The sequence below is a fragment of the Triticum urartu genome, chromosome 3A, assembly GCF_056163025.1.
Source record: "Triticum urartu cultivar PI428250 chromosome 3A, HENAU_Tu73, whole genome shotgun sequence".
Lineage (NCBI taxonomy): Eukaryota > Viridiplantae > Streptophyta > Magnoliopsida > Poales > Poaceae > Triticum > Triticum urartu.
In genome coordinates, this window is record NC_141875.1 from 724,520,726 (window position 1) to 724,542,700 (window position 21,975).

A 21,975-nucleotide genomic window follows, 5' to 3' on the forward strand; every position below is an offset into this window, starting at 1 on the left:
ATTCGAATTCACTGTCGAATTCTTTCCTTCTAAGGTGAAGCTAGGTGATGGTAGTGTGCGAGACATGGAGAGAGATACAATTGTGAAATGGGAGTTTGAATGTGAAAAGATTGATCCTCGGGAAATACAGAGCATGGAAGAGAGGGTCGTGAGAAATGTCGTGGAGAAAATTGGGGAGAGCATTTTTTTGGGGTCCAGAGCAGGAGGTAGCATTGTTACAGTTTGATAATTGGGAGGGTGAGTATGTGAGAATTGAGAATGGTGAAGAGATGGTTGATGAAATTGATCGGCAAGACGGCTGGGCAAGCAAATAGACTACCTTTCATGCAGAGCTTGTTGATCTGAAATCAGATTCTAAGGTTGGATATGTGCCCTCAAAGTTGGCTTCACATATGGTAGATGATGATTGGGCCTCACAGAGATAGATAACGCCCATGTTTACGGGTGAAGGGACAGTAATATGGGGGTTTGATCAAGATGTAAAAGAGGGTTGTGATGGTGCTGCAAGGATTGTTTGTGCTGATTGGAATTCAGTACAATTAGAAGAGATTACTGATTTGGTCATTGCACCAATGGCTGACACTGAGATGGTCAAAAATTGTGGCATTCCAGTAGATCCAGTAGATGATCAAGATGAGGAAGAGAGGTGTGAATCTAGTTTTCCTAATGATGCTAACAGAGATGCTTATGAAGATGTGGATGGATAGTTGATGAATGATGATGCAGATGATGTAGATGATGCACATGAAGATGAGCTTGTAAGTTTGTATGACAAAGAAAATCCTGTTATTGAAGTAGGCAAATTGTTCCCAAGCATGAAGGAGTTTAGGATGTGTTTCAAGACTTATGTAGTCAAACATGAGTTTGATGCCAAGACTATGTGGACTGACATAAAGAAATTTTATGCAAGGTGCAGAGGTTTCGATGGAAGCGTCAGGCCTTGCAAGTGGTACATATCTGCTAGAATTCAACCTGATGGAAGTACCATTAGGGTTAATCAAATCCCAAATCCACATTCTTGTATTACAAGTTCACCGAGAGTATCAATCATGACATCACAGCTTTGGATTGCAGAAAAGATCACTCCAATTTTAGCCAGAAAACCAAACACTATAGCAAAGAAACTTAAAGTGGCCTTGGAAAAGAAGTACCCCATTAAGGTGAAGTATACCACAGTGTGGAAAGAAAAACACAGGGCAATGAAAGAATTATATGGTGATTGGGCAAATACTTTTAGGATTCTTTATAACCTCAAAGCAGAGGTGGAAAAGAGGTCACCTGGAAATGTTGTGGAGATAGATAATGAGGTAACAAAGGATGGTAGAGTTCTTTTCTCCAAGTTCTTTATGGCTTTAAAGCCTTGCATAGATGGCTTGAAAGCAGGGTGCTGTCCATATTTGAGCACATACTCATCTTTATTGACAGGAAAATGGAATGGTCAATTGGCAGCATAGATGGACACAACTGGATGTTCCCTGTTGGTATTGGTTTGTTTCTGTCAGAGACAGAGGTTTCATGGACATGGTTCATGATGCAATTGAAAAGATGCATAGCGCCAGTGTCACCTTTGGCAGTACACACAGATGCATGTAAAAGGCTAGAAAATGCAGTGAAGAATATTTTTCCTCATTGTGAGCAGAGGGAGTGCTTTGGCCATATGTGGATGAATTTGATCAAAAAATTCAGAGGGGAAGAATTTGGGAGAATGTGGCTAGCAGCAAGATCTTACACCAAACAAACACATTCATATCATCTTGATAAGATAAAAGCAGCATGCAGTGAGTTTGTCCATGGTTGAACACCTATCATTCTCTATTGTGGTACATGTCAGGATTTAACAGTGCCATCAAGTGTGATCATATCAACAATAAATTGGCAGAAAGTTTTAAGAACAAGATAAAGCAGTTAAAGAACTTGCCTGTGCATGACATGGTTGACCAGATCATGATCATGATCATGCACATGTGGGAATTGAGAAGAAACATTGGTGATTGTCTGCAAGGGGATATGCTTCCTGCATTGGTACAACAGGTGGTGAACAGGAGCAGGAATCTTTCACATTTGTGTGTTGAAAAATCTTCATTGTGGGGTGCTGAAGTTAGAGATACCAAGACTGGAAGAAGGCATGTTGTTAACACTGAGTTGCATGACTGCACTTTCCTCGAGTGGCAACACACCGGGAAACCTTGTGACCATGCCATACTTTTCTTGGCCTCCCAGCCCAAGATAAACATGCACCCATACTTGCTGGAATACTACTCAGTGGCAAGATTCAAGGCTGCATATGCAACTCCAATTCCAGCACTTACAGATCAGTCTTAGTGGCTTGAAGTGGAAATTGAATTTTCCATGTGTCCTCCCCTAACAAAAAGAAAAGCTGGCAGGCCTAAAGAGAGTAGATTCAAGGCATGGTTTGAGAAATGTGGGAGTAGTAAAAAAGGGAAGGGGAACAAGGATGCAAAGCCAAAAAGGTCCCAAAAAGGTAACAAAAATAGATACAAGCTGTGATAAGAACTTGGGCACCGAAAAGGATCTCCAAAATGTCGTTACACTCCTGAAAGGCCAAAGTATGTTTACGTTTGTGTTTTTTTAATTTGGTTGTTTATTTAATTACTAGCCAAATTACAAGCTTTGTTTTTCAGGAGGAAGCGTGGAGGTCAACCCCTTGTTGTTGAAGATTGTTGGGCAATCAAAATGGCAAGAATCAATGGCTGTAGAAAAAAGAGAAGTTATCGTGATGAACCAGAGTGCGGTGGTGCTGCGGTGCAAAATGAGCAAGAGTTGGATGATGTTGCGGTGCAAAATGAGCAAGAGTTGGATGATGTTGTGATGCAAAATGAGGCAGTCTTTGATCTTGTGATGCATCGTGACCAACATTTGGATGATGATGTGGTGCAGAATTGTGATATCCTAGCTTATTAGGGATGGTAGACTACTCATATCAATAAGGAAATCCTTCTTTTCCGGGAGCCCATTCGGACAGAACTCCAAAGTTAAGCGTCCTCAACTTGGAGTAGTTTCAGGATGGGTGACCGACCGGGAAGTTGCTCCCGGGTGCGCACGAGTGAGGAGAAAGTACGCAGAAAAGACTAGTATGATCTGTGGGGCCAGTCTAGATCCCGCCAGGAGTGACGACCACCGACGGGTATGTCCGGGGTGTTACAAGTTGGTATCACAGCCGACCCTCGCGGTTACACGGATGTTTGCGGACAGGTGCGCGGTCATGTTGTGCATGATGTTTGTGACCCGTCGTGGCACACGGCATGGCACATGTGCTGGACTGGAAGCACAGACGTTTGTGCCAAGAGGGATCATTCATGAGGCCCGACGAGGACGTCGGTTCCTTTGAGTGGGGGTGTATGCGATAGCCTGGCTTATTAGGGATGGTAGACTACTCATATCAATAAAGAATTCCTTCTTTTCCGGGAGCCCATTCGAACAGAACTCCAAAGTTAAGCGTGCTCAGCTTGGAGTAGTTTCAGGATGGGTGACCGACCAGGAAGTTGCTCCCGGGTGCCCACGAGTGAGGACAAAGTGCGCAGAAAAGACTAGTATTGATCTGTGGGCCCAGTCTAGATCCCGCCAGGAGTGACGACCACTGGCGGGTATGTCCGGGGCGTTACAAGAATGTGGTGCAAACTGAAGCTGTTGTGTCATATGTTCCGCAAACTGAAACTAAAACTGAAGATGTTCCACAAACTGAAGCTGTTGCGGCAGATGTGATGCAAACCGAGCCTATATTGCAAATTGTATTACCAATTGAAGCTACTGGAGTTGTTGTGCAAACTGAGCCTCATGTAGATGTTGTGGTGCCAACTCCAGCTGTCCTAGCTAGTCCAGTTATGAAAATCAAGCTGTTGAGTGAACTAGGTGTCGTATGATCAAAAAGTGGTAAGAAGAAGAAGAAATCGAGTGCTAAGAAGAAGTGAAAACTTCATTTGTCAAACATGTGTAATGGTGATGTGTGTTGTAGAATAATAATCTTGCCTCAATTTGTGTAAACTGGTATTTGTGTAATGCTATTTAAATTTGTTTAATATGTGGTATTGATGGTACGATGCTTTAATATTAGTCATATGCATGTTAATGTGAAAATCTTGCCTCAATGAGCACTTATTGTTGACGTGAAAAACTTGCCATCTAGTGTTGACATCTGGTGTGCAAAATTGTTGAGCACTTATTGTTGATGTGAAAAACTTGCCTTAATGAGGTCCAAAGCTAGGCTAAACACCCCATTCCTAAGCAAAAAAATTTGACCTTTTATAAATGTGCCAAAAATCAAAACTTGACATCTAGTGTGCAAATATAGGGTCCATGCCAAATATATAATCATTTGGATAAATTATGACAAGCTTATCCCTAAACCCTATCTTGAATCACATGCAACCTCATTCATGATAGCTATGTTGTGTGAAGGGTTTTTCATGAAAATACCCATAGACCAAGTTTCTTATTTTTCCCAGCAACTCACTCACATAATATGATGATGGGTGAAAGTTTCATATTTTTTTGATCTTTTTGAATTAGTTATGCTCAACCCTAGTTTGAATCCCATGCAACCTCATTCATGATAGCTATGTTTTGTGAAGGGTTTCTCATGAAAATACCCATAGACCAAGTTTCTTATTTTCCCAGCAACTCACTCACATAATATGATGATGGGTGAATGTTCCATATTTTTATGATTTTTTTGAAATAGTTATGCTCAACCCTAGCCCTCAAAACCCTCTCAAAACCCCTCATAACCCCATCTGAAACCCCGCATCCTTCCGAGCCGCTAGATCTCTGTTAGCGAACGGTCTCGATAAGGCGCTAGGGACACGTCACTGATCCGTGTGATGCTCTGTGATTGGCTGCATTCAACAATGCTAGATAACCCCCCCCCCCCTCTTCTCTAGATCGCTGGATAATTGCGCGTTCAACGGTGTGGATTAGCATGCAGTGCCACGTCACCGATCCACGGGCTATGCTCTGATTTGCTGTAGTGGTTTTTAGAGGATGCAGTGCCATGCAGTAGCCGTTGCCCTTGTTTTTCTTACGCTGCATGGGCTAGCCGTTGGGCTCTGGTAAAAGAAGCCCACCCGTTAGACCTTTGGACCGAACGTTGCCTCCTCTAGCCAGGCCCTAGCCAGCATGCTACATTGCCATGCATGCATGGCGGCACACGCAGAGAAAATGGGGCAGGCGTGTCCCCTTGACCCACGACGGCACAGACGCGTGCGGGACGTTGCAACATGGCAATTGATGAGCGGGATAAAAGAACATGCAGGAGTGACCCATTGACCCGTGACCAATGCCACAAACGCGTCGCATCCTGGCTATTAATCCAGCGTTTGATGGCAGCCTTGGTTTCCCACGCTCATGTACACACCTCGATGGGGCGCCACCAAACGCCGCCCGCTCATTAATTCCACCCGGTGAAAACCACGTCGCACTTGGGCTATTTAAGCCACACATATCTTCTTCCTCTCCCTCCTCATCCATACCCCTACCCCATCCTCTCCCCCATCTGCCCTCCTTCTTCCTTCTTCTCCACAAACCAAACCCAATGGAGCCACCATGTAGTTCACCGGGGCTACCTACCATCTGCTCTACCCTACCAGAGTCCGGGTGGAGAACACCCTACGGGCGTGGGCGTTCTCGAGGTGGAGGGGGTCAAGGGGGCTGACAGAGTTCTTCCTCTCCGCCGGCTACCACCACCTCCCGAGGGGCTCTCCGGTCATGTTTCGAGTCGAAGAGGTCAGTAACAATGGCTATGCTATTGGGCTCATCATGAGGTTCACCAATCCCTTCGACGCCTACTACCTCCTCACCCGTGTTTTCTGGTGTGGATGCGAGTTCATTGCATTCACTATGTACAACATCTTCACGACTTCGACATCGCCTTCCCGCCGATGAGCGCATGCACACCCTCCACCGATGACGACGAGTGAGGGAGTTGGCCATGGAGGAGAGGAGTTGTCCTTGGAGCCCTGGAGCAAGCAAGCAAGCCGGTGGTGTTTTATCTTGTGTAGGGTGTAGTTTTATTATTGTCGTGTTGGGTTGAACTATGAACTATCTATATAAGTTGTAATGGTACTATGTATGTCGTGCTTCGGACCCGTTTATCTATCTTTAATGTGGTACTATCTAGCTCATGCAATGCTACTACTTATGCTACTATATTGTGATGTGTTCTATCTGTTTTTCCCTTTTTTCTATATAGTTGATATTGGTCGGTTGATATATGTCGTGGTGTGCTGCACGTGTGCATGCATGTATCTAGGCCCTGGCTAATAGGGTCACCCTAGCTAGTAGGTGTAGTGAACAAATTTTTGTGCAACCATGGACATGCAACTAAAATGCCCAAAAGAAATATTTCTGTGCTCCTAACAATGTTGGTTTGAATTTTACCTCTGGACATTATATTTAGAGCAAAACATGAACATTTTCTTGGATTTCATGGAGCCATAGACATGCTTAAAAAGAATCACAAAACAATAGTGGACAAGCAACAAATATGTAAATCAAAACAAAAAAGTACAATACATACGGCCCAACATTTATTCGACACAAAATTTGGCTAAAGAAAAAACAAGTAAAGAAGTGTATGTTTGTAAAAGGTTTATTTGCCGAAGCAACATTTTATTTTTGAGGTTTTAGTCGAAGCATTTTTTTAAACATGGGCTCCTCTATGCCATAAAACTGGGCTGGTGCCCCTACGCGGGTGGGCTTGTCTCAATTTGGACATGGTTATTTTATCACGGCCCAACATCTATTTGGCAGCAAGATTTGTTTTTCTGAATTTGGGGGGTGTGCACTCTGTTAACTGAAGAAGCATGAACACTGGATATCTCTGCTTCGATTCAGTTACAAGAACTTGGCATGGCGCACATATCGCATCCTATTACCAGAATATCATTGGGTCTGAATATCATTACCAGAATTCAGGCTTTGCTTCACACAAATTCTAATTCAGCTAACAAATGATCCCTGACTTACTGAAACTACTAGCTAGACACAATAGCTGAAACTAGGGACCCTGACTCTGAAACTAGCTTGACAAACATACTGAAACTGTAACAATTTCTAGCGATTGATGAATATCAAGTAAAAGAAACCCATAGCAATGACACAGCAATAAAATGCTCCAGCCATCATATTTGCTTGCTGCTTCAAATCGATCAGCTGCTTTAGTTGCTTGCCCATTTTCTTCAATTCACACTTCACTTCAACACTGTCCATCATTGGATCGGCTCCGTCCACCAAATGCGAGGCGTGTTCCACACCAAGCTGCCTCCCAAAATTGAAATTGAGCTCCTGTGTTGAAGCCGCCAATTTCAACCTCTCAACGTACTCATCGAGCCACTTGAAATGTCCATATTTCTCCAGAAAATCAACGGATAAAAATGGGCGACGTATGAAAAACAGGGTAAACAGGGGTCGACGGCAGCATGAACCCTATATCAGATCCACCGCCCAAATTCGACGGAAAAATAAAGAAATCGATCCAGCTGCTTGGTGCGGTACACGGATCTAACCTGCCCCGGTTGTGGCTTGCTCAAGCATTTGACGAACTCGCGCCCACGGTTGCTATTTTCCTCCTTCACACAAGTCAAACGCTTCAGAGGCTCAATGTGCGGGTAATCGGGCATCTTGTCAACGGCACTGGACCGTAGTGCGGCCATGATTGGCGGGAGGCCGAAATTGACCTAGACATCACTCGCCGGCGGCGCGCTTCGTTGCCGGAGAAGAGGAAGAACAAGGTGGGGAAAGGGGAAAGGGGAAGCGCAGGCAATGGCGGGTGGGCTGGCTCGGGCTCGTGGATGGCTCAGGTCGGGGCATGCTTATGTGGATAAGTTATGGGTCCCGCATGCATGTGAGTAAGTGGTGGGTCCCACATTCATGTGGATAACTGATGGGTCCCACGTGTCATAACTCAGACCACTAACCCCTTATGTTTTGCATTTCATGGTTAAACAAGGCCATGTTGCATTAGAGCTATTGTTGGCTGCAAATAGGTCGCACCAGAAATATTTTCGTCAAATACGTCGCTCCTCATCCAATTCATCTCAAAGACGTCGTACATGGGCTATAGACCCGTTGTTTGCCAACATTCAGTTCGTTCACAACCATGTTTGTAAGGCAACAAAAACAAAGATGTATTTTGCATGCCCGTAGTTTTACCCAAGTTTCAGCCATAAGATGAAGGTTCCTCCCTGAAAACCAGCTAAGGCCTTGTATAAGTTACTACAACTCGATCAGAGAAGCACACGAATCTATACCTAATATTAAAAAAGGAGGCTTTTATAGTTCTCCATACGTCGCCAATTTTTATCCGTTGATTTTCTATTAAGCATATTGATTGACGGTTGAGATTTAAAAGTAGGGTAAGTCACATCGTTTGTGCAAGGAAGAAAACGTTTCGCTAGTACGTCACGTCAACCAGGGGAGCAACTAGTTAACAAGCACTCCTTCGGGAGCCTCGCAACGATCAGCGCCACTTGCGCGCTCTCAGCCATTCGCCACATGTCGCGCTCTGGACGCTCCCTTCGGATTTTGTTTTTTTATTTTTCCACACGCGTTTTCGGCTTTTTAAACGGTTTTTTCCCGGGTTTTTTCGACGTTTTGGTTTTCCCTCGGTCTTTCTTAGCTTTTTGATCAAAAAAATTCAAAAAAAAAATTTTGCGCAAAAAAACGCTTTTTCTTTTTTTCCCTTTCGCAAAAGCCACGGTTTTTCTTCCGCGAGAGGCACGGTTGTGCTTTATCGAGAGTCACGGCCATGCCTTTCGGAAACGAAAAAAAACTCGTTTTCTGTTTTTTTTTGTGAGTCACGGTTTTTCTTTCGCGAGAGGCACGGTTGTACTTTTGCGAGAGTCACGGCCGTGCCTCTCGGAAAGGGAAAAACAGAACGTGTTTTCTGTTTTTTTTTCTTTCATGAGAGTCACGGTTTTGCTTCCGCGAGAGGCATGGTTGTGCTTACGCGAAAGTCACGGCCGTGCCTCTCGGAAAGGGAAAAAAATACACGTTTTCTGTTTTTTTTTCTTTCACGAGAGTCACGGTTTTGCTTCCGCGAGAGGCACGGTTGTACTTTCGCGAGAGTCACGGTCGTGCCTCTCGAAAACGAAAAAAAACATGTTTTTTGTTTTTTTCCTTCCACGAGAGTCACGGTTTTGCTTCCACGAGAGACAGGTTGTGATTTCGCGAGAGGCACGGGCGTGCCTCTTTCGGAAAGGGAAAAAACCGTGCTCCCGGTTCGGTTTTTTCGCCCGGTTGTTTTCGTGAAAAAAAAGTTCGTCAAAACCTATCAACATGGGATCTAGTTTTGAAGATCTCGACGCGAGGAATCCAATGATGAAAACGGTTCGAGATTTGGACGCACGGTTTAAGAGATAAAATATTTTGAATAAACGGATCTACGAAAAAAGAAAAAACTCCCAGGTTGCGACAAGTGGCGTACTGCATGTGCGCCACTTGTCGCGACCTGGAAAAGTGAAGTGTTCTTTGCAACGAGTACTCCTTAATTAGTGGTTTCGGTCAACCAGGGCACATACACATAGCTGCATTCGGCCTTGGTCCCTATCAAACAGTGAACCGTATTGGGCTTCAGCCCGCGGCACAAACACACATCAGCTTGGATCGATCAGAAGTTCACAACCTAATTATTCTATACCAACGCCGCCGCGGCTGCCATGTGTCATCATCTACTATAATACCAATTCTGCTCCACCACGCATCCACGGAGTGCCCGGCATGGACTCCTTCCTTTGCCTCTTTGGTATCTCACAAGTCAAGCCATGTATAAAGAGGACTCGATCGGGTCCCCAAGGAAAAACTAGCTTAATTGCAAATTCCTCAGCTCCACCAGATTGCGGGGACGCTACGGCACATGGACGGCTTGCAGTCTCTGTCGCGGCGGCACTTCGGCAGATGGCCGGCTTGTAGTCCCTTTTGTTGCCTATCAATTACGGCCGTAGCAGCGTCGCTGTCCACGTCTTTGCTCCCACACGGCTGGAGCCGCACCACTGCTACCCGTGCTCGTGCTCCTCGGCCACGGTCGGCTTCTTTGCCGGCCCCGCTCGTACATCGCTGCGATCATAATTGATTCGAACACCACAGCGCTCCTGCTGCCACCAAGGCCTGCTTGGCGTCGACTAGATGGATACCGACACTACTGTGCTTAGACCTTCTGCTGCTCCACTGCGCCCCAGCAACAGCCCATACAGGACTGGCGAAGGACTGGAAGGGGTGCGCGGACATCCTGGTCTGCTCCTCCCGACCAAGCTTGATGTGGCGCTGGGCGGCGTCCTGTGAGCCTGGTGTGTGCGGTGTTGATGGCGCTCAGGCGGCTCTGGCTGAACAGCACATCTCTTGCTCTCGTTCTCAAATTCTCTGCTCTCTGTATTCTTCTTTGGCCACATGTGCAGGTGTTTGAGGCAGGAGCTGTGACTAGCATCCAGTATGAGCCACAAGTAGCCACAGCTACCATTCTCGGCTGAGCTAGGTGCTAGCCATACCCCCCTCACTCTCTCTATACTCCTCATACGGAAAGGTGTGGCTACTCTCGGGTGTACTACACCCGAGTTTCAAAAACTTGAAAAAAAACGCGATCAAACAATCTCGAAAAAATCTGAAACTATGAGACATCAAACTTGATCAAATGTTTAAGCTTCCTGCAAAATTTCAGCCATAGAAAACATCTGAGGAGCTCTCACGAAAAAAAAAAACAAAATCACTTCTCAAACAGTGCACAAAATTTTGAAGATTGATTTTGTCTTTTTTGGTGAGAGCTCCTCTGATGTTATTTCTGGCTGAAATTTGGCAGTTAGCTCGAACATTTGATCAAGTTTGATGTCTCAAAGTTACAGATTTTTTCGAGTTAGTATGATCACGTTTTTTTCCAAATTTTTATTTTCGGGTGTAGTACACCCGAGAGTAGAAAATCCAGTATATTGACTTGCAACGGCCAAAGTACTCTCTTGATTCTTTATTTAGTGTTTTCATCACTAAAAATCAATATTTCGATAGTGTTTTCATCACTAACAATCAAGAATTATAGTTCCCAAATTCCATGAGGGCTGCTCATGAGCATCCGCCCACATCATGTTTGATGTGTCATGCTATGACGGATTGAGAATTTTTAGATCAAACTCGTACCATTATTTAGATAATCAAATGAAGAAACAAGTGTATCTAATGTTGGATTTGCACCTAAAACAAGTGCCCATGATGTTCCAAACTGTCGGCGTTGACGGCCTAAGAGTCGGAGAGGGTCTGCTGTTCATTTGATCTCGTGGGGATTATCCAGTACAATGTGATCTCAATTGAAGCCATATATATACCAATCGGAAGTCTGCTTTTTGACTCTACGTGTATGTTAACAAGTTGGAAATAGCCTGGTTAAGTGCAAATAGCCTGGTTTTATCAGTTATTGCTTGATGAAATACCAACCACTTTATGCCTGAAATTTATGTCTCTAAATTTATGCAGTACAATCCAGAGCTCAATGCATCAGGTACGCTTTAGATACAAACTTTCGCCCAGTTTAGTTCCGGTGTAGTGTTAAGTTCTTGTGAACTATATTCATTACAAATGGTAAGCTAAAGCAGATTAAAAAAGATGATAAATTTGCTCAAACCACATTGAGTTGCAAAACTGACGTGAAGCTGCACTTCACTGGCCCTGGCGACCTGGACTTCTCTTTTCAAGCATCAACCTTTCAATGGCCCTGACTCCTACTCAATACATACTAGACATTAATACTTTTAAAAGTTGTTTGCGACTCTCCAGGGCTTGGGAGATTGTTATTTTTTGTGTATATGTTACTGTTGTATATTACTAACACAACATTTTGTTGTCTACAAGGTATCTGTGGTACTTTCATAGTAGCAAATAAAGAATGAATCCATTGGGATTGATTTACTACTATACATAAATGAGTTACATATATTGTATCTTGTGGATTAATTTCTTGGTAGACTATGTGTAGTTGATTTTTCAGTTTCAACAAATACTTATCTATTTACATAATGTGGTTATGTTTCATTTTGTGGCTAACCACGTGAAATTATATATAGAGGTTCAAACCGCTGCTGATGGTACCACCAACATAGATAGTAGTAGCAGTCAAGACAATGACTTTTTGGACCAAGAAGACAGTAACTTCATGCAAGGTACTAACTTGATTCATGAGGAATGCAACCATATGTACAGAGAATTCTTCAAGATTTCTTCTGAAGGTTGAACATTTCCATTGGGAAGCAAATGTTATGGCCGATGAGCTTGCTAGGGAAACCAAATTTACTTCCTGGTGAACTTTGTTGGATAATCCACCTAAATAGCATGTACCTTTTTAAGTTACTGATGTAACAATCATTGAGTAATATTTTTTTTGTAAAACTTAGTTTTTACCGGCATAGTGATTTTGCAAATTAATGGTTGAACTGAATATTTCAGTTTTTGCCTTTTGGTCCTTCCTCCCTGTGTCGTTCGCCTAGCAGTATTTGTTTTACTTAATCTTTTGTTGAAATTAGGAAATGAGTTCCATTATTGGTGGGACGAGTCCCTTGACTGAAGAAAGAGGAGCAGGAGTACGTCAGGGGAGGCATCACTAGGAGGCTCTGGGCAGCGGCATGTGAGGTGTGAGGCAACTGAGGAGGCGAATCAGAGAAGATGAGTAGATCAAGATGGACACACTGGTAGAAAAAGGGCCTGTTGTCCCGGTTCGTAAGGGCCTTTTGTCCCGGTTCCTTGAACCGGGACTAAAGTGTTGGTACTAATGCCCTGTCCCTTTAGTCCCGGTTCAATCCAGAACCGGGACTGATGGGCCTCCACGTGGCCTGTGCGCGGAGCCCAGGCAGGAGACCCTTTGGTCCCGATTGGTGGCACCAACCGGGACCAATAGGCATCCACGCGTCAGCATTTCTGTGGCTGGGGTTTTTGTTTTTTTTTTGAAAGAGGGGGGGTTTGGGGGGTTAATTTAGGTGTTTCATATATTGTGTTAGCTAGCTATAATTAATAGAGAGAAGTGTCCACTCTTATGTCCGTGCTTGGTCGACGCTACGTACTATACATACGTATAGAGAGGACTAGACACGCTAGCTAGCTAGATAGTAAGGAAACGAAGGAAACAGAAGATCGTCATGAACATATATGCATACAGAGAGAAGTGATATCGACCACCTCTCCTTCTCCGAGAGATTGGTCGAACAACAAGTTCTCGTATATCTATCCGACACTACCGGCTACATATATACAATAATTATCTCTTACAAATATAATCATACGGACTCATGGTCCACATAGTATTCTCCGTCTTCAGCGATCACGTGGTCAAGAAAGAATGCCGCCAATTCCTCTTGAATTGCTCGCATGCGAGCTGGTGCTAGGAGTTCATCCCGCTTCCGAAACATCTAATTTGAAGAAGGGGTTCAATACATATATATATGAATGAATGAAACTCAACACAAATGATGGTAATAAAATAAAATTGTGAATGTTGTTATTTATGTACTTCATATTGTTCGTCAGTGTAGCCCCGCTCACAGGTCGTGTGGCGGATGGACTCGCAAACGTAGTATCCACAGAAATCATTCCCTTGTTCCTGCCACAACCACTTTACAAGAAATAGAGGTCAATCAAACTTATAAATAAGAATGCCAAATCAATAGGAGATAGCGGAACATGCTACTATAGTACTTACTTTCGGGTGTCTAAATTGCAGCTTCAACGGGAGTCCTGGAGCTTTTTTGGAGAATTTTTTCCAAACCCTGCCAGACAAAGAAAACAATTACTTGATATATCAGGAAATGAACAAAGTTGCTGATATGGTGGATAATGATCGATTTAACTTCTCGAGCATTTGAGTCATGTCCGCATAGTCCTAGGGATCTTTTCGTCTTGAGTCTAAGACGGTTACTAGTCCCTGCTCAAGCTTAATCTCTAGGAGAATATAGTGGTAACTGCACACGCATGCATAACTCATCAATTACATTACTATAACCTTGACTAATATATAAGGGAAACCGAATACGCACAAGACAGTAACACTCACTTGAAGTTGTAAGGAAAGAGTATTATATCTTTGTTTTCATTTATTACCAACGATCGTAGCAAGTTGGCCTCGGTAGTTGCGGCATGAAATTTAACCTGAGTTGCATCTATGAGATATGTGTTAATGAACCCAATATCACTGACTTGTGTTTTCTTCAATTCGGCGATCTTCAATCTGCATAATATAGTGAGGATGATTATAAATACATGCAATGAAAGAGCTGAGCTATATAGAGAGACTTAATGACAGAAGTAGTACTACTTATAGACAGTAGCAAGTGACCGTTGTTTTATCAAGGGCCAATTGATTGAAAAACTGAAAGAACTCCTCAAATGGAACAGGCAACAGTTCAATTCCAACGAGGTCATGCTCCTTTTTAACTTTCACATACAAAGTACTCCTCCCCCCGGAGTCTCTGTAGATTTTCAAGTACCAATCGTTGATAGATATCTTTCATCTTTGACGAGAGGCTTCCCGTACTCGTATCTTTGTATCTGCACCTCCATGAAATCATAATGTACATCATCGGGCAGGTAATCGCCAAGATTGCTATAACCGGGCACCATCCTCGGATCATTAGCGATGTTGTCGCTAGGCACCTTGAGCGAGGGGCACGATTGCTTCGCTTGTTCGCCGAGCTGGGCAATTTGTTTCCCAGCTCGTCGTTCTTTCAGCCTTTGATCACTGACAGTACTTCCCGACCACTCCGCTTCGGCAAATTCCTTTCCAATAATGCGCTCATAGTTTCCTTTCGGCGGAGACTTGGGTGGTTTTGTCAGGGCAGCCAGAGTGCGCTTCGCTTTCACCGGATCTACCTTCTCCTCCGGAGGTGGATGTTTCTTTGCTTTCACCCCTTCAAAGTAGTTCCTCACTTCTTCTCGTGCGATCTCGGTGTTCTCCTCCGGGGTCCTCTCGTATGGTAACTTCTCTGGAGTCTTCAGAGAAGGACCGAATCTGTATTTCCTCCCGCCTCTGGCTGTACTGCTAGACGCCGGCAGAGCAGATGGAGCGGTTTTCTTCTTTACTTGCTTACGAGGCATAGGAGAAGGACTATGACGCGTCGGAGCAGCCGGAGCGGCGGCAGGTCTCTTCCGCCCATTGCTGACGAGGCGGAGAAGGAGGAGGCTGGCTGCTTGGGCGCGTCGGCGTAGGCGGAGAAGGAGTCGGAGTGCCGCCACGCGCCGGAGAAGGAGCCGGTCGAGTGCCCTGATCGTCACTCGCTGGAGGAGGAGGCGGTGGAGGAGGAAGGGTGCCCTGACTCGCCAGAGAAGGAGGCGGTGGAGGAGGCGGAGTGCCCTGACTTGCCGGAGGAGGAGGAGGAGGCGGAGGCGTCCAGTTCGGAAGGTTGATGAGCTCCTTCTGCCATAGGCATGGAGTCTTCAGAGCAGACCCCAGCCTAGTCTCCCCTTCACCGGTAGGGTGGTCAAGCTGGAGGTCCTCAAATCCCTCCGTTATTTCATCCACCATCACCCTAGCATATCCTTCTGGAATCGGCCGGCAGTGAAAAGTTGTGCCGGGTTCAGTAGGATAAACAGAGCCAACAGCCGCCTTGACCTTCAAATTCATCCATTGCGTCATAATGTGGCAATTTTGAGACTCCGTGATAGCATCCACGGGATAGCTGGCAGGAGCCGTCAAGGCATGCTCCGGCTGAAGCAGCTCGGTGGAAGCCACGCTGCTTCTCCGCTGAGATGGCAGGGTAGCTTCGGGGGAAGCTTCGGCAGTACGTTTGCTGCGATTTGCTTCTCGTTCCTCTATCGCTTGTACCCTTGCTTGCAGTGCCTGCATTTGGGTCTGCTGCAAAATTTTCCTCCTCTCCTGGGATTTGTAACCGCCTGCGTCCGGAAACCCAACCTTCCACGGAATGGAGCCTGGCGTGCCTCGTGTCCGTCCAGGGTGCTCAGGATTCCGGAGGGCCATTGTGAGCTCGTCGTTCTCTCTATCTGGAAAGAACGTCCCTTGCTGTGCTGCTTCGATATACTGCTGAAGCTTCCTGGCTGGTATGTCCATTTGATCGTTCATCCAAATGCACTTCCCTGTTACAGGGTCCAAGGTTCCGCCAGCCCCGAAGAACCAAGTCCGGCAACGGTCTGGCCAGTTAATTGTCTCTGGTTTGATCCCTTTATCAACCAGATCATTCTCAGTCTTGGCCCACTTAGGCCGGGCTACAAGGTAGCCACCTGACCCCGTGCGATGTTGATGCTTCTTCTTCACAGCATTTCGCTTGTTTGTCGCCACATCTTCTTACTCTTTTCCGATGTCTTGTGGGCCACAAATGCGGGCTAGTGATCTCTGATCTTCTCATATCTGCCCTTGAATTCTGGAGTCTCTTTATTTTCGACAAACTTATTCAGCTCTTTCTTCCACCTCCTGAATAGTTCTGCCATCCTCTTAAGAGCAAAAGACTTGATTAATTGCTCTTTAACTGGCTTCTCTGGATCATCCTCTGGCAGTAGGGTGAAATTTGACTTCAGCTCAGTCCAAAGATCATTTTTCTGCATATCATTGACATAAGACACCTCAGGGTCCTCTGTAGCCGGCTTTAACCATTGCTGGATGCTGATCGGGATCTTGTCCCTAACCAAAACCCCGCACTGAGCAACAAATGCGCTCTTTGTCCGGAGGGGTTCAATCGGTTGGCCGTCGTTGCGCGCGATTGCTATGATCTCAAACTTTTCATCCGAGCTCAACTTTTTCTTCGGGCCTCGTCTCTTTACCGAAGTTGTGCTCGATCCGGAGGGCTAGAAAAAAATAACAAAGACTTAATTAATATGTGTACATACCAAAACAATGAATGCATCAATTAGCTAATCAGCAGAAGCTTAACTAATATATATACCTGGCCGGACTCGGTTCGGTCACCGGAGACGTCATCACGGTCTCCTTCTTGCACCGGCATTGGGTCACCGGAGCCGTCCTCACGGTCTCCTTCTTGCACCGGCATTAGGTCACTGGAGCCATCATAATCATAGCCAGATGCTTCCAGACCATCGGTATCGTTGAGAAACAACGAGACGACAGCATCACTTCCTCGTGCGATTATGTCCCCCAACAACTCTTCTTGTACTTCGTCTCGGGCGGTGTCCATAGTTTCTACAAATATTGACAACATGGCAATTATTATTCAAACATGACAGATGGATATATTAGTGGCAAACGTAGAGCTAATATTAATTAGTGGCCTCGACGCTGCTTCTCTAGGGTTTGGGGTGGCCTCGACAATGCTCAAGGATAAAAAAAGAAGAGGAAGAAGAAAAAAAGAGGAGAAGAAAGAATAGAGGAGTAAGAACTCCTCTATTCTTTCTTCTCCTCTTTTTTTTCTTCTTCTTCCCCTTTTTTTATCGGGAATGAGGGTCGTCGAGGGTCACCGAGCGGTAGAGGAAACCTTAAATAGCAAGTATCGTGGGTGTGAGATACATGTGGCCGTCTGTGTCGGACACTATATCCACGTCCCACAAGTAACGTGGGCGTCGAAGCCCACGCCACTTGTGGGACGTGGATGTAGTGTCCAACACCGATGGCCACATGTATCTCACACCGACGATACATTCTATTTAGGGTTTCCTCTATCGCTCGGCGACCCTGACCCTCGACGACCCTCGTTCCCGATAAAATAAAGAGGAAGAAGAAGAAGAAAAAAAAGAGAAGAAGAAGAAAAATTTCCCTGACCCTCGACGACACTCGTTCCCGATAAAATAAAGAGGAAGAAGAAGAAAAAAAAGAGAAGAAGAGAAGAATAAGAAAAAAAATTCTTCTTCTTCTCTTTTTTTTTCTTCTTCTTCCTCTTTATTTTATCGGAAACGAGGGTCGTCGAGGGTCAGGGTCGCCGAACGGTAGAGGAAACCCTAAATAGCAAGTATGGTGGGTGTGAGATACATGTGGCCGTCGGTGTCGGACACTACATCCACGTCCCACAAGTGACGTAGGCGTCGAAGCCCGCGCCACTTGTGGGACGTGGATGTAGTGTCCGACACCGACGGTACATGTATCTCACACCGATGATACTTTCTATTTAGGGTTTCCTCTACAGCTCAGCGACCCTCGATGACCCTCGTTCCCGATAAAATAAAGAGGAAGAAGAAGAAAAAAAAGAGGAGAAGAAAGAATAGAGGAGAAGAACTCCTCTATTCTTTCTTCTCCTCTTTTTTTTCTTCTTCCTCCTCTTTTTTTATCCTCTTCTTCCTCTCATGTTCGACGACTCTCGACCCCTCGGCGACCCTAACCCCCTCTCGACCCCCTCATGTCGAAGTTATTGGGTAGGGGGTATATCGACAACGACATACCCGATACATACAATACATACATACATACATACATACATACATACATACATATCACATGCATCCATATATATATGAACAAAATTAATATCTACTAATTAACAACCTAAATAAAAAACTAATACATATAGGAAGAAGAAGAAAAAAGAAGAGAAGAAAGAATAGAGGAGAAGACTTCCTCTTCTTCCTCTCCTCTTCTTCTCCCTCTTCTTCCCCTTCTTCCTCGCCTCTCTCATGAATGTCCGACGTTCTCGACCCCCCCCACGTGTCGAAGAAAAAAAAGAAGAAAAAAAAGAGGAGAAGAAGAAAGGAATAGAGGGGAAAAGAGAAAATAGAATATATATTCTATTTTTCTCTTCTTCTCCTCTATTCCTTTCTTCTTCTCCTCTTCTTTTTCTTCTTTTTTCTTTTTCTTATTTATTTCTCCTCGTCTTCCTATCCGCTCTTCTTCTCCTTTCTTCCTCTTCTTATTTCCTTTTTCCTCTCATTAATTTTCTTCTTCTTCCTTCTTAAAAATACATGAAGTAGTATTGCCTAATTCATTGTTCATATGAATATACAAACATTTGCATATTTACAATAATTAATATCACCAAAAAAAATCTATGAACAGAAAAAAATCCTAATTTTTCTAAAAAACTATTGCATATATACATGAACATATATATACACAGAGAACATATATACATATATATAAAAAACAAGCATATATAAGAAAAAAATAGCATATATATGAAAAAAATGCTAGCTAGGGAGGGCGCCGGCTGGACCAGGAGGACTGCGGGGTCGGCGGCGAGGATGGCGACGGGGCAGTGGGCGCGCGCTCGGGGTAGCGGGCGCGGTCGACGGCGACGGCGGGCCGGGGCGGCGCGCGTCGGGGAAGGGTCCGGCGCGGGCGACAGCGAGGGCGGGCCGGGGCGGCGCGCGTTGGGGCAGGGGCGCGGGCGACGGCGACGACGGGGGCGGGCCGGGGCGGGCGGCGTCGGGGCAGCCTGGCGGCGTCGGCGTCGTCGGGGGCGGCAACTGCAAGATAAGAGTGAAAATTTCCTAAGTGTGCTACCAACCGGGACCAAAGGCCTCTTTTCAGCAGCCCAAAGGGCGGGAAGCGGCGGCCTTTGGTCCCGGTTGGTAGCACCAACCGGGACTAAAGGGGAGCATTGGTCACGGTTCGTGTCACCAACCGTGACCAATGCCCCCCTTTAGTCCCGGTTGGTGCCACCAACCGGGGCCAAAGGCCTTGTGCGGCTGCTCCGTCGAAAGTTTAGTCCCACCTCGCTAGTTGAGAGGGGTGCGCAGTGGTTTATAAGCCCCACTGCCGCATCCCTCTCGAGCTTCTCTCCATTGCAGGCTTACGGGCCTAATTGTCACTGTTATGCCTGTGGGCCAACTGGGCCTCCTGCGGGCCTGAATCCTGGCCCTTGGATGGGTTTCTAGTCGTATTCAGGCCGTGAGGGCCTAGTAGGTGGCATTTTTTTGTTTTTTTGTTGCTTTATTTTATTTTCTTTTGTTTTTTGCTTTATTTTTTAATTCTTTATGCTTTTAGTTTTAGAAAAATTATAAACTTTTTGTTAATGCCATTAGTTTTCAAATTTGAAAACACTTTTTTTTGTTTTTTTGTTGCTTTATTTATTTCATTTTGTTTCTACTTACAACAAAATACTTATTGTTGCTATTTTTTTTCCAGTTTTTTTGTTTTGCTTTCTACATTATTTATTTTCTTTTTTTTTTGCTTTATTTTTTTATTATTTTTCTCTTTAGTTTTAGAAAAATTATAAACTTTCTCTTAGTGCCATTAGTTTTCAAATTTGAAAACACTTTTTTTTGTTTTTTTGTTTTCTTTGTTGCTTTATTTATTTTATTTTGTTTCTAATTATAACAAAATACTTATTGTTGCTATTTTTTCTAGTTTTTTTGTTTTGTTTTTTGCATTATTTATTTTCTTTTGTTTTTTGCTTTAATTTTTAATTCTGTTTGCTTTTAGGTTAGCGAAATTATAAACTTTCTGTTGGTGCCATTAGTTTTAGAAAAATTATAAACTTTCTGTTAGTGCCATTAGTTTACAAATTTGAATAGTTAAAATTTGAATTCTTTGAAATTTGTGTGAATCACAAGTTTGTGATTAACTTACTAAAAAATGAGAATAGATGCGCTTATAGAGAAAATTCAACCTAAATTCATACTAAATTTCTATGAATTTCAGAGAAATTCACTATGAATTTAGGTTAAACTTTTCTCTATTAGGGCATCTATTTTCACTTTGAGGGGAGCTCAACAAGGCAGAGAGGGAAGGGCTTATAAACCGGTGTGAGCCCCCTTCGGTTGGCGAGGTGGGACTAAACTTTGCCCGCAACGAGGACCAACCCTTTAGTCCCGGTTTATGGCACAAACCGGGACTAATGGTCATGGGCCAGCGGCGAGGAGCAAAATTATAAACTTTCTGTTAGTGCCATTAGTTTTCAAATTTGAATAGTTAAAATTTGAATTCTTTGATATTTGTTTGAATCACAAGTTTTTGATTAACTTTAGTTTTTCCAGATTTTTTTGTTTTTTGCATTATTTATTTTCTTTTGTTTTTTGCATTTTTAATTCTTTTTGCTTTTAGGTCAGAATAATTATAAACTTTGTGTTAGTGCCATCAGTTTTAGAAAAAAATATAAACTTTCTGTTAGTGCCATTAGTTTTCAAATTTGAATAGTTAAAATTTGAATAATGGTATTACGAGGGCCGAACCATAAGACATGAAAGCATTTCAAATGAACTCTGAAAAAGTTGAAAGTTGGCATGGTATCGTAATTTCACCCACATAGCATGTGCATGTACAAAAAGGACAATGGTAGCATGTTCGTGTGTTACAAAGTTGGCATGGTATCATCATAATAGTTGTGGGAGAAAGTCTTCACTTTTTCTTCGCTTGTGTCATTTGCTTATTGCGTCGTAACCATGGATAATCTTCATTGTTTATCAGGATGCTTGGGTCAGCCTTGACATTGAAGGGAGGAATTTCATGAAACTTTTCATAATCTTCAGACATGTCTGTCTTGCCGTCCACTCCTAGGATGTCCCTTTTTCCTGAAAGAACTATGTGGCGCTTTGGCTCATCGTATGATGTATTCGCTTCCTTATCTTTTCTTTTTCTCGGTTTGGTAGACATGTCCTTCACATAGATAACCTGTGCTACATCATTGGCTAGGACGAACGGTTCGTCAATGTACCCAAGATTTTTCAGATCCACTCTTGTCATTCCGTACTATGGGTCTACCTGTACCCCGCTGCCTGACAGATTGACCCATTTGCACTTAAACAAAGGGACCTTAAAATCAGGTCCGTAGTCAAGTTCCCATATGTCCACTATGTAACCATAATATGTGTCATTTCCGCTCTCGGTTGCTGCATCAAAGCGGACACCGCTGTTTTGGTTGGTGCTCTTTTGATCTTGGGCGATCATGTAAAATGTATTCCCATTTATCTCATATCCTTTGTAAGTCAATACAGTCAAAGATGGTCCCCTGGACAACAAGTACAACTCATCACAAACAGTGTTGTCACCTCTAAGACGTGTTTCCAACCAACTGCTGAAAGTCCTGATGTGTTCACATGTAATCCAGTCATCGCACTGCTCCGGGTGTTTGGAGCGCAGACTGTTCTTGTGTTCATCGACATTCG

The 21,975-nt window shown here is 44.2% G+C and overlaps 1 protein-coding gene across 1 annotated transcript in view; it reads right to left on the reverse strand.

Moving 5' to 3' along the window:
* Positions 1 to 21,975, reverse strand: part of LOC147982228 (uncharacterized) — a 48,357-nt gene that overhangs the window by 9,589 nt on the left and 16,793 nt on the right. Inside the window, exon 5 of the mRNA XM_087516244.1 lies at positions 15,712 to 15,735. Within this exon, the coding sequence (XP_087372370.1) occupies positions 15,712 to 15,735 (24 nt within the window). The remainder of the gene's footprint in view (positions 1 to 15,711; positions 15,736 to 21,975) is intronic.